General features: G+C 38.2%; 1 protein-coding gene and 1 non-coding gene across 3 annotated transcripts; one reads left to right on the top strand and one right to left on the bottom strand.

The window, feature by feature from the left end:
* Positions 1–295: 295 nt before the first annotated feature.
* On the top strand, positions 296–10,446 carry LOC107767088 (phosphatidate phosphatase PAH1-like). Of its 2 annotated transcripts, none has more exons than XM_075231078.1 (12): positions 296–542; positions 646–723; positions 993–2,556; positions 2,688–3,286; positions 4,397–4,470; positions 4,832–4,916; positions 5,756–5,842; positions 7,531–7,603; positions 8,032–8,075; positions 9,596–9,724; positions 9,819–9,917; positions 10,178–10,446. In XM_075231078.1, the coding sequence occupies exons 3-12, from the start codon at positions 1,155–1,157 to the stop codon at positions 10,235–10,237; spliced, it is 2,652 nt and encodes an 883-aa protein (XP_075087179.1). In that variant the 5' UTR covers positions 296–542; positions 646–723; positions 993–1,154; the 3' UTR covers positions 10,238–10,446. The 2 variants fall into 2 exon arrangements, with proteins under 2 accessions (XP_075087179.1, XP_075087173.1); XM_075231072.1 differs by having other exon boundaries at positions 304–542; positions 2,676–3,286.
* Positions 5,955–6,058, bottom strand: LOC142174097 (U6 spliceosomal RNA). The gene has a single exon (XR_012703443.1). It is a non-coding gene; the product is annotated as a U6 spliceosomal RNA (small nuclear RNA).
* Positions 10,447–13,824: the final 3,378 nt, after the last annotated feature.

Genomic DNA, 13,824 nt, shown 5'->3' on the forward strand with positions numbered 1-13,824 from the left:
TTTCTTGAGAACTAGAAAGCATAAGTAGTACTATTAACTTAATAAAAAATAAATAATTTTAAAATATATTTATTAATACAAAATAAAATAAAATATGAAGGCCAAACGCCCCAACTTACATTCGAACTGCAACAGAGTGCAATAATTGTCTTTACCTCGTTTCACCATAGTTACTGAATTTCCAAGAATACCCTCCTCAACAACCCATCTTACAATAAATTCTAAGGGTATTTATGGAATTACAGTAGTCTTCAGTTGAAAGGACAATACCTATTTATTCACATTGTGCATTTAGGAAAAATTTGAGAGGTGATAATATTTTGGGCAAGTTGGAAGGAATTTATTGACTCTGGTTGTGTCTGTTATCCAAAATTCATTAAATTCTTCATTATCAGTCCAAATTTCAAAGCTCCCCTTTTGTTCCAGAATTTATTTTTGCTGTATTTAACAATTTTTTATATTAGAAAAATCAACAGAAGTCACCTACTTTCTAGAGAGGGAGAAATCAAAGGAAAAAAAAAGATACCCTCATAATATTCCTGGTATACTCTTTTGTATATATATAACATAATATAGACATATAAATTGAATGGAGAAATTCTTAATATTATTTTCTAATTTTTTTTTGTTGTCAACCCTCCTCAGCTCTGAGATTAACTTCCATTTTGATCCATCGATCGTTGGAGCTTCCAAGATTTTCAAGAATACACCTTTTTTCAATCTGTAAGTATATGATTTATTCTGCTAATTTGGGGGGGGGAGGGGAGGGGGAGGGGGAGGGGAAGGGGGTTGTTCTTAAGATTTCTTTGGTTCTCATGCATTTTATGAATTGAATTCTCATTTGGGTTTTTGTAATTTCAAGATTCTTGATGTAAAGTTTTGTTCTTTATGGGTTTTAAAATTCTTCTTATATGATCTTGAATTTGTCATTTGCAATACTATGCATGTTCACATTTTGTTTTTTTCTCCCCCTTTTTATCTGTTGCATGCAGGTATTCTTGATTGGTATTCTGTGGGATCTATTTCAATTGGATCATTCTGAAGCTGTTTGGTTTTTACAGTGTCTTAGATTGTAATATAGCATTTAGGTTTTGGTTAAACTGTTGATTATTCTGTATTTTTGGGGGAATATAATTCTTTTGTTAGTTGAACAGATGAATGTTGTAGGTAAAGTTAGTAGCTTTATAACACAGGGTGTATACTCAGTTGCCACCCCATTTCACCCTTTCGGTGGAGCAGTTGATATAATTGTTGTGAAACAGCATGATGGGACTTTTAGGAGCACGCCTTGGTACGTTCGATTTGGTAAGTTTCAGGGTGTTCTTAAGGGAGCAGAAAAGGTAGTTAGAATAGAAGTTAATGGCAAAGAAGCCGATTTTCACATGTATCTTGATAACTCCGGTGAAGCGTATTTTATCAAAGAGGTTACTGGAGACAATGAGAATGAGGAAATTGGTGGCTTCAAGGAATCCGATAGTCTGAAAGGCGAAGGGGATGGTAGTAATCTTGGTAATGTTGATGATAAAGAAAGTAGAAAAGACGATATGCTGTCTAAAAATGAGGAGGATGAGTATAATGCGGCAGCTGATTTGCCATTGCGAGACGAACGTGTTACTTTAGGTATGGATCGATTAAATAGGACAGATTCGGATGCTGACCGAAGATATTATGAGTTTCCAGATGAGCAGTCGTCTCTTGATGATTTATCAGAATACGGTTCCAGTAGATATGATAATTTGGAAAATATGGAGCATGTTTTAGAATCACAGGATTCGGGCTCTGAAGTTGTTCTAGTAAGCGTTGATGGTCATATACTGACAGCACCCATCTCATCGTCTGAAAGGAATACGGAAGATGTCGAATTAGATACACCCCAGTTCCATCTGGGTCCCGGTCAGGGGACTGAATTTTGTGATGATAGCTCAGAGTTCAATTCAGGTGATGGCACATGGGGTGATGATTATTTCAGCGATCTGAACACATCCAAAGTTGCCTCGGCAGATACTTGCGACATGAAAAATGAGAGCACGACAGTCGAGCACAAGGTAGAAGTTTCTGAAGTTGATGGGAAGCACCTTGATCAAACTCCAGAAAATGACCTGAAGAACCGGGAATCAGATCTTTGCGTGAATAGCACTGTGGAGAGCACATCATGCAGCATTAAGAAGGACGACATATTCAAGAGCTGTTTAGAGCTATCAGCATTAGCCATGCAAGCCGAGGATGAGGTTAATCGGTCAGATACGGTTTCTCAGTCGGAGATTCAGGGAGTCATTGAAGATGTAGAAGTGAAGTCTCATACGAGCCCTCCTGCAATTAGTGAAGCTGAAAATGGGTTAACTCCTGATTCCAACCTTCCCTGCAGTTCTCTCTCACAAGATTTACAGCCTGAAGTTGTAACTCTTCAGAAAAGTGACTTGGACCATAATGCTTCAGACACAAAGGAACAGACTGATGTAACTGTAGCAGTGGAGGAGACACAAAATGGCGAGCAAGGATCAGATGAATGCGCTGAATGTGACAATTTGGAGGATCAGACTGCAGCTTTGCTTAAAGGTACAGAAACTGATTCAAGCACAAGCAGGCCTGCCTTTTGTTTTTGATTAAAATTATAGTGCATCATTTAGTTGTTCGATTTAACTCTACTTCTCACTATGTTCACACATTTTGGTTAGTGATATCTGCAGGAGTAGAGATATCTATTTGTAGGAATTTTCTTCATGCTGGAATGGGTTCCATTGCTGCTAGAGAAGCCTTTGACGCAAGTCGCATTTCTGAGGAGGAATTCAGAAGTTCTGCAAATTCAATAATTACTAATCCAAATTTAGTTGTTCGAATTCAAGGAAACTATTTACAGTGGGACAAAGCTGCTCCAATTGTTCTCGGGATGGCTGTGTATAATATGGAATTACCAGTTGAATCTACTGATGTCATACCCGTGGAGCAGGACGAGAACCTAAAAACAGGAGAGGATGTTAGTGAGTTGCCTTCAACTCCTTCTGGTCGACGATGGAGGCTTTGGCCAATTCCATTTAGAAGAGTTAAGACAATTGAGCACACTAGTAGTAATGCATCAAATGAAGAGGTGTTTGTTGATTCTGAATCAAGCTCACTGAACCAGCCTACAGAACAAACAACAACACCACGAGGAGCTAAGGAATCTCCTCGCAAGCAACTTGTGAGAACAAATGTCCCTTCTTCTGATCAAATCGAATCTTTGAAACTGAAGGAGGGGCAGAATTTGGTGACTTTCATTTTTTCCACTCGAGTCCTAGGGGAGCAAAAGGTTTGTTGTGTTACTTGTGCCTAATATGTTTACTTAAAAAAAAGGGAAAAGGGCCAAATATACCCCTCCACTTTCATATATTGTCTACATTTAACGTCCGTTATACTATCGGGCCAAATTTACCCTTACCGTTATACTATCGAGCCAAATTTACCCCTACAATTAGCAAACTTTTAAAAATACCCCTTGATCTGTTAAGTAACTCAAAATCTCACAAATTCTTTTTATTTAAATCACTTGTTGTTCTTCTTGCTTCATTATTTTCAAAAATTACTATTGATGTGAATGCTAAAGTTACTAGACTATACAAATTATTCATAATTCTTTTTTAATTACCAATGCACCCATTTCTCTTCTTGTAATAAATAAAATTGGTTTAGAATTTTATTTATTTTTCAATCATATACACATTGTAGAATTTAGTGGGTCTATTTATTGTGTATTATATGCAGCTGATCATCATGTATGTACATGTATATTCAAATATATTTTATCATTGCCTGGTTAGTATAGAGTTCGATCGACTAACTTAAGAGTGCACGATGTGTAGGCATTTAATTAAAGCAAAGTTGAATTAGACAATGTAAAGTCTCCGAGTAACTTCAACTTCAATCACTAATACTTGCAAAGTCTCCATACATTTGGTGCAACGAATTCATTAAAATTGGGATGTTGTAAATACTTTTAGAATTTAGAAAAGCTATCTAATTTAGATTTTTCAATTTACTATACTTTGTTTATTCGGTTGTATAATTTAATATTTTTTTCTCTTATTTTTTTTTCTCTAATTCAGAAAGCAGGTAAATGCCAATTATTTCAAAAATAGTGGACCAAGAAGAACAACAAGTGATTCAAATAAAAAGAATTTGGGAGATTTTAGATTACTTAACAGATCAAGGGGTATTTTTAAAAGTTTGCTAATTGTAGGGGTAAATTTGGCCCGATAGTATAACGATAGGGGTAAATTTGGCCCGATAGTATAACAGAGGTTAAATATAGACAATATATGAAAGTAGAAGGGTATATTTGGCCCTTTTCCCTAAAAAAAATTAGTAATTTTTTTTATTGTTTTGGTTCGTATCGCAATGCTAAACGAACTGTTTAAAACAGGTTGAAGCCCATATATATTTGTGGAAGTGGAATACTCGGATTGTAATTTCTGATGTTGATGGGACTATTACCAAGTAAGCTATTTTGATCACTATACCTCAAGCTGCAAAATTTTGTTAGCCTTCTATAGGATCACATGTCCAAATTTCTGACCTTTAAGCTGATGTGAGAAAACAATATCTTTTTGTAAGGTTTTCTGCTTTTTGGTGTACTTCTTGTATGCGGGCGTGTTTTTCCCTTCGTTTAATAAATTTTAAAGCATTATAAAGAAAACAGATTTGAGAGCATAAAAGAATATTATAAGTTGTAATTGTGAGAATAGAACTGTTTGTTGGAACATTATCTCATTCTGGCGACGTACTATCTAACTATCGTAGTAGACTGGTTGAGGGCATGTTTTATAACGTACTTAATAAGTGCATATTTTATGTCTAGGTCTGACGTTCTTGGTCAGTTCATGCCTTTGGTTGGAAAGGACTGGACCCACTCCGGAATCGCTAGACTTTTCTCTGCAATCAAGGTATTCCTTTTCTCTGTCCTATATTTGAATGTTTCTTCGTCTTCAAGTCATCACATCAATAAAATTTTAAACATATATATATATATATATATATATATATATATATATATATATATATATATATCGTTGCGGCGTGCAAATTTGATAAAATTCTGTAAGACAAAGTACAACCAATACTTTCCTCCAATTCAAATAATGTGGCAATTCAGGATTTGATGCTTCAGCACGAGAAACGATGTTTGCGGGGGAGCTATGCCTATGACATTTAATGTGATTTGATAAACATATCTGCCAGAGATGAGCAGGAAATTTATTTAATGTATATATTATCAAAAGAGAGGAAAGTAAAACTTTGATGGTATCATGTAGGGTTTATCCTTATAAAAATTGGGAAAAAAATAAGTTGTTCATAAATGAGCATGGAAGAATTTTAAAATTTATATTGAAGAGCTCTGTATTCTAGTTACCATAACTTTAGACAAAGTGCGGCGGGCTAATCCGCAGGCCCACTCGTACAGGATGACAAGACTCCTATATAAGATATTTGCTTAGGTGAGACCTGGCAAAGTTACATACCTCACGGCAGAGTATTTGATTCAACATGCTGGACATTATACAATGTACAAAAGTTTGGTCAAAGACTAATATGTATACAGTATGACTTCTTATATCTCTATTCCCTGCATGTTCCTTGTTCTTCGTTTGTTATTTTGTAAATATGAAGTATCATGCTAACACGAAGCTGGCTTAATGTTTATGACCTCTCACTTCCATTTCGTTGATGTTTGAACTACATTTCTTCAATATTTTATTATGGATGTGCTTTCTCGTAATTGCAGGAAAATGGGTATCAGCTACTCTTTCTCAGTGCACGGGCAATCGTTCAAGCTTATCTGACCAAAAGTTTTCTGTTCAATCTCAAACAGGTAATCATAGTCCCGTATACATGAAATACCGAGGTCGCTAATTTTTAATTTTCTAAAACATACAGAAGATTATGTCAAAATCCCAAGGGAGCATGTTGGTTGGATTTTCTGTTACATGTCGGACCATTTCTTGATTTTCTGCTTGTCATCCTTGTGCAAGGGCCATGCTGATTTTCTCTATATCGTTACAATTTTATAAGATGTTCCCGAAGGGACTGTTACATATAGGGCTCTGCATTATTTGTTTTAAACTAAGAAAATTCGCCGAACCTTTTTTTTTTTTGGCTACGTTTTTTTGTTTTTTCGGTTTGGCTTGGTTTCGGTTTCGGCTTGTTTCGATTCTCTGTACAGGGAAACGTTCTTTTCCAATGCGGTCTCCTTTTTCTTTCATTTTTTCCCTTTTCAAGAAAATGAGAAAATTGAAAACTGAAATTAGGGGTATACATAGTTTATTAGGATTTCAGTTGTTGTCTCCATTTTCCTTACTCCACCTGGCTCTCTCGCCTCTTCTCCACACTTCAAGGCGAGAATAGAATGGGATCAAATGAACATCTCTAAAAATGTGTGTAGACCTTGGTAATTTGAGATCTAAACACCACTGGCCTTGTATATAAACTTTTTTTTGTTTCCGGTCTTAGCAAACATATTACTACCTCAGAAGGACTTCAAGAAGCTGTTTCCAAATTTAATTAGGGGGTACACGCCATCAGCTTATATCCATGGCTATGCCAGAAGCTTTATCAATCAAACTCCAATCAACTACTCATCAATTCCAAACTATTTTTTTCTTGACCGTCAACTCCCCAAATCCTCCTTATCAGGTTTGGGACCTACTATGCGTAGCTTGATTTTGAGGTTGCTATATTTATTGGAAAAAAAGAAGAAGAGATCTGTTCTCAACTTGGGGGTGAAACTAAAAATCCAGGAAACTATCAAGAGAAGGCAGCCTTGTTCTCAACTTGCCTTTCTTACTTTTTAAATCTAGCTTTTTCTTATGCAAGTTGTTCTGAGATTTAAAGTTCTGGATGTATTTCCTTCTTGGGTGTAGGACATGATAGGAGGGTGTGGAGCTCGAGAATTAGGGTGGAAGGTTAGTCGGTAGTCGAGCGTTTCCCTTTTTCTTTCCCAGACCAGTAGCATTAGTGTTAGCATGGTATCTCTTTATTCTTGGATTGCTGGTACTACCTGCTGTTTGATTGCTTTCTTTCACTTCGATTTTCTTAATATCTTATTGTTGTTATCACTTGTTGCCGCTGCTTCTTTTCATCTTGTCTTTCGCCGAGGGTCTGTCGGAAACCACCTCTCTGCCCTCCTAGGGGTAAGGTCTGCGTACACACTACCCTCCCCATACCCCACTGGGTTTTTTGTTGTTGTTGTTGTTATTGGGTGTAAAAGATGTCGCTGCAATTGAATTAGCAGAGATCTGTTGATTAGTTTGCCAATCTACAAACAGAAAATCAAATAATCTGAAAAGAATTAGCTCAAAGCCGACCAACTGATAGAGTACTGCCACATTTGCATGTTTTGGGCACTCGTTATGATTTTGCTTTTACTAACCTTTCTTTTCATTTCTTATTCTCCATGTTCTCCTCCTCTGCTTAAGAATTTCTGGCCTCTGTTTGCTTGTCCTTGTAAAATTCTGATTGTGCAACAGATTTTCTGACCAGAAACATGTAAACAATCTGCAGGATGGGAAATCCTTACCACCTGGACCTGTTGTTATTTCACCTGATGGTTTATTTCCCTCATTGTACAGAGAAGGTAAGTAAGTACAAATTTTGCATAAGTCCATCTTTTGCCTTTAGTCTGCGTCAAAGTGCATACTCTGTGCATGCAAATTACACATGTTTCTTGATGTTTGGTTTCAATGAGAATTCTTTAGCTCTTTGCCCGTAGTAAGTCTACTGACTTTATCTACTGATATGATAAAAAGAGTTTTTGAAACAGTGTTGTCTCAGTACTAGGGTTTTCTGTCAATTCTATATGCCTCCTTTCTCAATTTCCCATTGAGCTCTGGTTTTTAGTTCCATATTAAGACCATTTATCTGTTTTTGGTGCCATGCCATCATCTTTAGATTTTGTGTCGCACTTTGCATGTATGATATTGTGCAATTTGTTTCCTTTAAGAAGGAATTGGCATAAATTTGATCTCTGACAAAATTTACCTTTTCTCTTCTATGTCACGGCAGTAATAAGAAGAGCTCCTCATGAATTCAAGATTGCCTGCTTAGAGGTAAGTATACTCCAAAACTGGCAGTTCTTTCCGGTGCCTTTTTGGTGCGAACGAATGGATAAAGTGGATATTATTTTTTTTAGATTGGATTTTAATTAGGGGATTTAGGGCTGACTTAAAATCCTTGGCCTATGTTTGGTTTGGAGATCAAATATCTGATAACTGATCAGCATTTAATCTAATCTAATTCTATATTTGGTACAACATTGATTATAATTAACACCAAATACATTTACACAAACTTTATTTCTTTAAAGCGCAAAAATCCATAATAATATTTTATCATCCAGTTTTTTTGTCTGGTAAGCTACAACAAACGTCCACTACTTTAACAAGTTTCTTCAAAAGTTTAACCTTTTTAAGCTAAAAATTTAAACAAAAAGAAAATGGAGAAATATGGGACAAATAGAAGAAAAATCCAAGAGATACCGCAAGTAAGCCCCTAAGGTGTCACCAGATGGTCTAAGAGTTGGAGTGGCAATCTTGAAAATCAAGGTTCGAACTCCAGCATAAGCAACATTAGGTAATTCTTCCCATCTGGCTAAGCTTTGATCGACAAGCTTTGATCGACAGAGTTGTTTGGTGCTGGTGGGAGGTAGCATGTTTGTAGTGGATCAATCAAGGTGTGCGCAGGTTATCATGAACTGATACTCCTTTTAAAAAGGAAAAAACAGAAAATACACATCCGACCTGTAACGGCAATTAACAAATTTGTAGCAGAATATTCAAGGGGAAAATACTCCACAAAGTGAAAAAGATAGAAGAAGAACAAGAAAAAAAGATGGAACGGATCCAACCTTCTCCTAACCTTTTATAGATAGCAGGTTGAAACCGTAAAACGACATTTTGCTTTCTAACGTAGTCGGAGGGTAATGACAACTTTACAGTCTCATTCCTCATGTTGAAACTACTTATAAGTTATGTCCCATTGCTTTATTGTGATTTAATCTTGTCTAATCCAGAGAGTCAACTATTGTACCAAAAGGACCTTAAAGTCTTATTTTTGCCTAATGTGGAAGGGGTCATTTCGTTGGCGAACAAGTTATAAGTGGATTGTAATGTCGGGATTATAATATGTGGATTAAATAATGATGGGATTATTTAGTGGGTATACTTTTATTGGTAGATGTTTGGTATATTGGACTAGAAAAATAGGATATATGGGGTATAATATAAAATATGTGTTTGGTTTTACACTAGTTAAACTGGGATGAACATTTTTTCAATTTTAACCTTGACTTTTTTAAAGGACTTTGCGCAAAGAGCTCTGGAGAAGTGCATTTTTGTTATTTTGTTATCCCACATTGAGTGGGATAAAAATAATACCATATTTGTGGTATTAATAATCTCGGGATTGTTAATCCTAGAATCAAAAGTTCAACCAAACGAGGAATAAAATAATCCTGTAGTCTATCCAGGGATTGTTATTCCTCATCCCACAAACCAAACTACAGTGGACTCAATCCTTTTGTATCTCTCTAATGGTTTGCCACCTTCTAATATATTCTTCTACATTTCAGGACATCAAAGCACTTTTCCCAGCAGATTACAACCCTTTTTACGCAGGTTTTGGTAATAGGGACACCGATGAGCTCAGTTACAGAAAAATTGGAATTCCAAAAGGCAAAATCTTTATAATAAACCCGAAGGTTCGCAATCTTCGTCCCTTTGCTTTATTGTAAAAACGAAATGTACAATTTGCCAAGTTACACTCTTGCTTAACATACTGAATTGGACTTACAGGGGGAGGTAGCGATTAATCACCAAATTGACGTGAAATCCTATACTTCATTACACACTCTAGTTAATGACATGTTCCCTCCTACATCCATGGTTGAGCAGGTAAGCAAGACTCTAATATCTTTTTCGTTCGTTTGTAGTAATTCTAACATCATCGGCACTTTCATATTATCATGTTTTCCTATCTTTAGATATACATTTTCTTTCTTATTCAAGAATTTCTAGAACTAAAGCATAGTCTTTTTCTTTCCTTTACTATTTTTCTTCCCCGGGGGGTGGACGTTCTCAATTCTACAAAGGGGGTTCATTTGCTGGTTTACTTGGAGCTTTGACTCAATTATATTGTATTTTCATTGTTGCAGGAAGATTTCAACTTGTGGAACTATTGGAAAATGCCCTTGGCAGACGTCGATAACTTGTAGGGATTTCTTCCCATTGCTCTTCTTTGTCGATTTGGGAGGCCGATGACATGTTTAGTCAGTATATGTATAACTACCTGCAGTTTCCTTTGAAGGAGATCTGCCATTGTTTCTTTTAAGTGTAAAATTCAGTTCTGTAGTCATAATTAATTCATATTGTACTCAAAGCATAAAGTTGTTACTGAATAAAAATTTTGTTTCTATTTCTCTAAGATCATTTGCTAGTCTTCACTGGCTATTTTGAAACTTCCTCAAAGTCAAAAGGTGCATTAGTTATTAACTTATCGCAATCCTCCTTTATACGAGCTTGAGACCAGCAATGTGAGCGAGTTTACACACGGGTATGTGTATATGTATGTAATACTGTTTACCTGAAAAATGGATAGTGTTGAATTTATACACAGTTCCGAGGATATGTGGCGTAACTTGATACAAAATGCAAGGATAAATAAAATGTAAATGTAGATTGGAGAGAATGCAATCTAGATAAGGTTATCAAGAACAGTTAACAGGATACGACAAATAGAATCAATCTAAGAAACTGGAAGAGCGATTCTTTACTGTAGAAGAATATAATATTTTTATTACAATGTAAGTCTCAGAAAAAACTTGTCCTACAAAAATGATAACCAAGCCCTTTTATAGTGGAGGGATTCGGCTCCAAGCATAATAAAATAAACATTCAAAGAGAGACCCATGATAAATCAGCTTTTCCATAATTTCTGCCAAAATTCCCTCTAGTGGGATTGCAACGGCTTTTGTCTGCGAGCTCGACCTCGCTTAGAATCCTCGATTTTGGTTCGAGCATGATTTCGGTTCGAACTTGTGATCTTGGTTCGAGCCCGCGAATTGATTCCAGGTCAATGTTGGTTGGTCTTTGGATTATCAGCACGATAGGTCTACCCTGCGTCATGGTTCGATTCTTGTTCGAGTTTGATTATGATATCGATCTCGACACGGACCGGCCTCCCCGGATTCGAGGTTAGTTCGTCCCTCCTTCGGGATCTTACTTCGATACATCACCCTTCGAACCATACCGGACATGCCAAGGCTGAAATCTATTTCGACCATATACAGATAGTCCCCTCGTTTTTCAGAAAGAATATGGCGAGAAACGATATGATTTTCAACAGCTCGATCGGATTATATCTTGTCGTTTCCATCGGGTTCGACCATGACGCATCTGGTAGTTGTCCCGTCGGTTTAGTCTTTCAAGGCATTTAATGCATGTCAGGCGGTGGTCGGCCACTGCTGATACTGAACCGCCATCGTTTGAACCTATAAATAACCCTTACTTTTATCTTTTACCATTTTTACATCTTCTATCTTCCAAAATTTCCCAAGTTCTTCTTCGTACTCTCCAACTTACCAGTAAAGCTGTGATTTCTTTCCTAAAAACCCCCTCTTCAGTTCTACCAAATCTCTGTCACTTTCTTCTATTCCTTACTTTTGAATTCAAAAATGGCGAAAACATCACAAACCATTCCTCAGAAAGAGAAGGCTTCATCTTTACAGTGTGTCACCGATGAGGCACCAGCAGAACCACGGTCTGAGGAGTGTGTTCCCAGGGCGTGCGTCCTTCCTTCAGATTTTAAGGTTGATAAAGGTTCATCGGTCCCTGGCCGGTGTGAGCTGGTATCGAGGTACATGTGTTCGATAACCAAGAAACACCTTGATCTGTTAAAGAAGGATAGCAATTGGGGTGAAAAAGAAGTAATAATACCTACCCCTGACAAAGATATCACTTCTTACGTGAAAGGGTTTTTGAACGTACATACTTACCCTTTCACTTTGGATCCCCTCGATTCCGTCATTATTGACTTTTGTCGACAATATCAGGTAACCCTAGGCCAGGTCCATCCTTCTTTGTGGCGGATCGTTATCCTGATCCGATATTTTATGAGCAAAATCGAGGGGATGTCGTTCACCCTCGATCATCTTATCCGGCTATACCGTCCCTGACTTTTTCGAGGAGGGTTAATAAAACTCCAGCGTCGGGCTACCAAGGCTCTGTTCTCGAGTATTGACGAGGACAGGGATCGTGGTTGGATGGGCAGGTTCGTTCGAGTAAGGACTTCGGACCTGATCCCGACTGAAAAGATGCCCTTTCCCAAGGAGTGGAATATGAAACGTAAGTGTGATCTTGTTGTTGCTTCTATTTTGTTCTTCCATTTATTCTCTTATCGACACTCCTCCTTTTGTGATGTAGCGGTTCCCTAGATGCCCAGAGCGGTTCCCGATCTCAAGAACTGGGTACGGGCTCTTGTTTCGACCTCCACATAAGCCGAGCGCTCATGGCGTGATTTGTCAAAGGGTCGGTGGGAGGCAAAAAACCACAGTAAGCTCATTTCTCGGACTCTGATGATCCGAACGAGACGTTTCTCAAAATATTTTTTATAAGGTTTCCCATATTTCAGGTTTGGGTAAAGACGCGGTCTTGAGGCCTCTGTCCAATGAGGAGGATGTTTCAACCTCTGTCCCAAAGCCGGTGAAGGAAAATAAAAGGAAAAGAGCCTCGGTTCCCGAATATCCAAAACCGAAGAAGAGGACGGCTCGTAAGCCGAATAAGAATGTCATTCCTTTGACCGTGGAATCCGTTTTGCGTCTAAGGGATGAAGATGAAGAAGAAGAAGAAGAGGACAATGAGTCCGCACTGGCGGTCCGAACGAAGAGAGCCACTGATGCCTCATCGCCGGCTGGATCGATGATGCTCTATGAGGCTCCGCCTCGAACTAAAGATATACCGGAGAAAGATTCAGGTAGAGTCCCCGAACTATCGGATGTCGAAGACGCCTATCATCGGAGTCAACCGGCAGGGGTTATAATCCAAGAGCCCCTCGAACCCCTCCGAGCCGAGGGGAACTCTCCAAGCGAGTCATTTGGGGCAGCAGCGATCGAGGATTCGCCTACCTTTCCTGCTTTTTCCGCAGGGGTAATTCGGGAAGCTCAAGCTCTGGGAGCCCTCGATCTAGACAGGCCTCATGATGAAGAAGATCCATTTCGTGACCTGTTTACCGGTATCGAGGACGTTGCCGGTGCCGGTGATGAATCAGATCTTTTTCACGGATTGCGGCAGGATTTGAATCAGGTGAGCCTTTAAAATTATTTTGTCGGTACTGTCTTTATGTTCATTTTTCGTTAACTTTGCTTCTTGTTTCTTTGTAGGCAGCGGCAGTCCATCGAGAACAATGTTCTCGTTCCCAGAATGAGCTGCATCGATACGCGGCCAACCAACACCGCGCTACTGACGAGAGGAACTCCCTTAGACTTTCCTTAGGGCAGAGAGAGGAGGAAATAAAAGACCTCCGAGCTGAGCTGGCCAAGGCTTATCGAGATCAGAATGATTTGTCTGAGCAGGTAATGATGCTTTTGAAAGCCTATGGGCTTGATACCGTAACGATAGCTAACATTTCAGTCTCACAGCTGCAGCAAAAAATAGAGATGATCGGGAAGCTTCGTGAGGAGGTCGACGTGATAAGGATGGAGTCCCTGCGGTGGAAAGAAGGTATGGACCGCTTTGCTGCAGAAAAAGAGACTGCTCGAGCCCAGTTATCGTCGTCCGAAACCCAACTTCAGAAAATGAAGGAAAA

The sequence above is a fragment of the Nicotiana tabacum genome, chromosome 2 (genome assembly GCF_000715075.1).
Source record: "Nicotiana tabacum cultivar K326 chromosome 2, ASM71507v2, whole genome shotgun sequence".
Classification (NCBI taxonomy): Eukaryota; Viridiplantae; Streptophyta; class Magnoliopsida; order Solanales; family Solanaceae; genus Nicotiana; species Nicotiana tabacum.

Excerpts from the sequence above, each read along its gene's own strand:
- LOC107767088 (XM_075231072.1), top strand. The coding sequence starts at position 1,155 with ATGAATGTTGTAGGTAAAGTTAGTAGCTTTATAACACAGGGTGTATAC. Across the intron at positions 5,843-7,530 it reads TTCTGTTCAATCTCAAACAG|GATGGGAAATCCTTACCACC; the intron begins GTAATCATAGTC and ends AACAATCTGCAG. Across the intron at positions 7,604-8,031 it reads TCCCTCATTGTACAGAGAAG|TAATAAGAAGAGCTCCTCAT; the intron begins GTAAGTAAGTAC and ends ATGTCACGGCAG.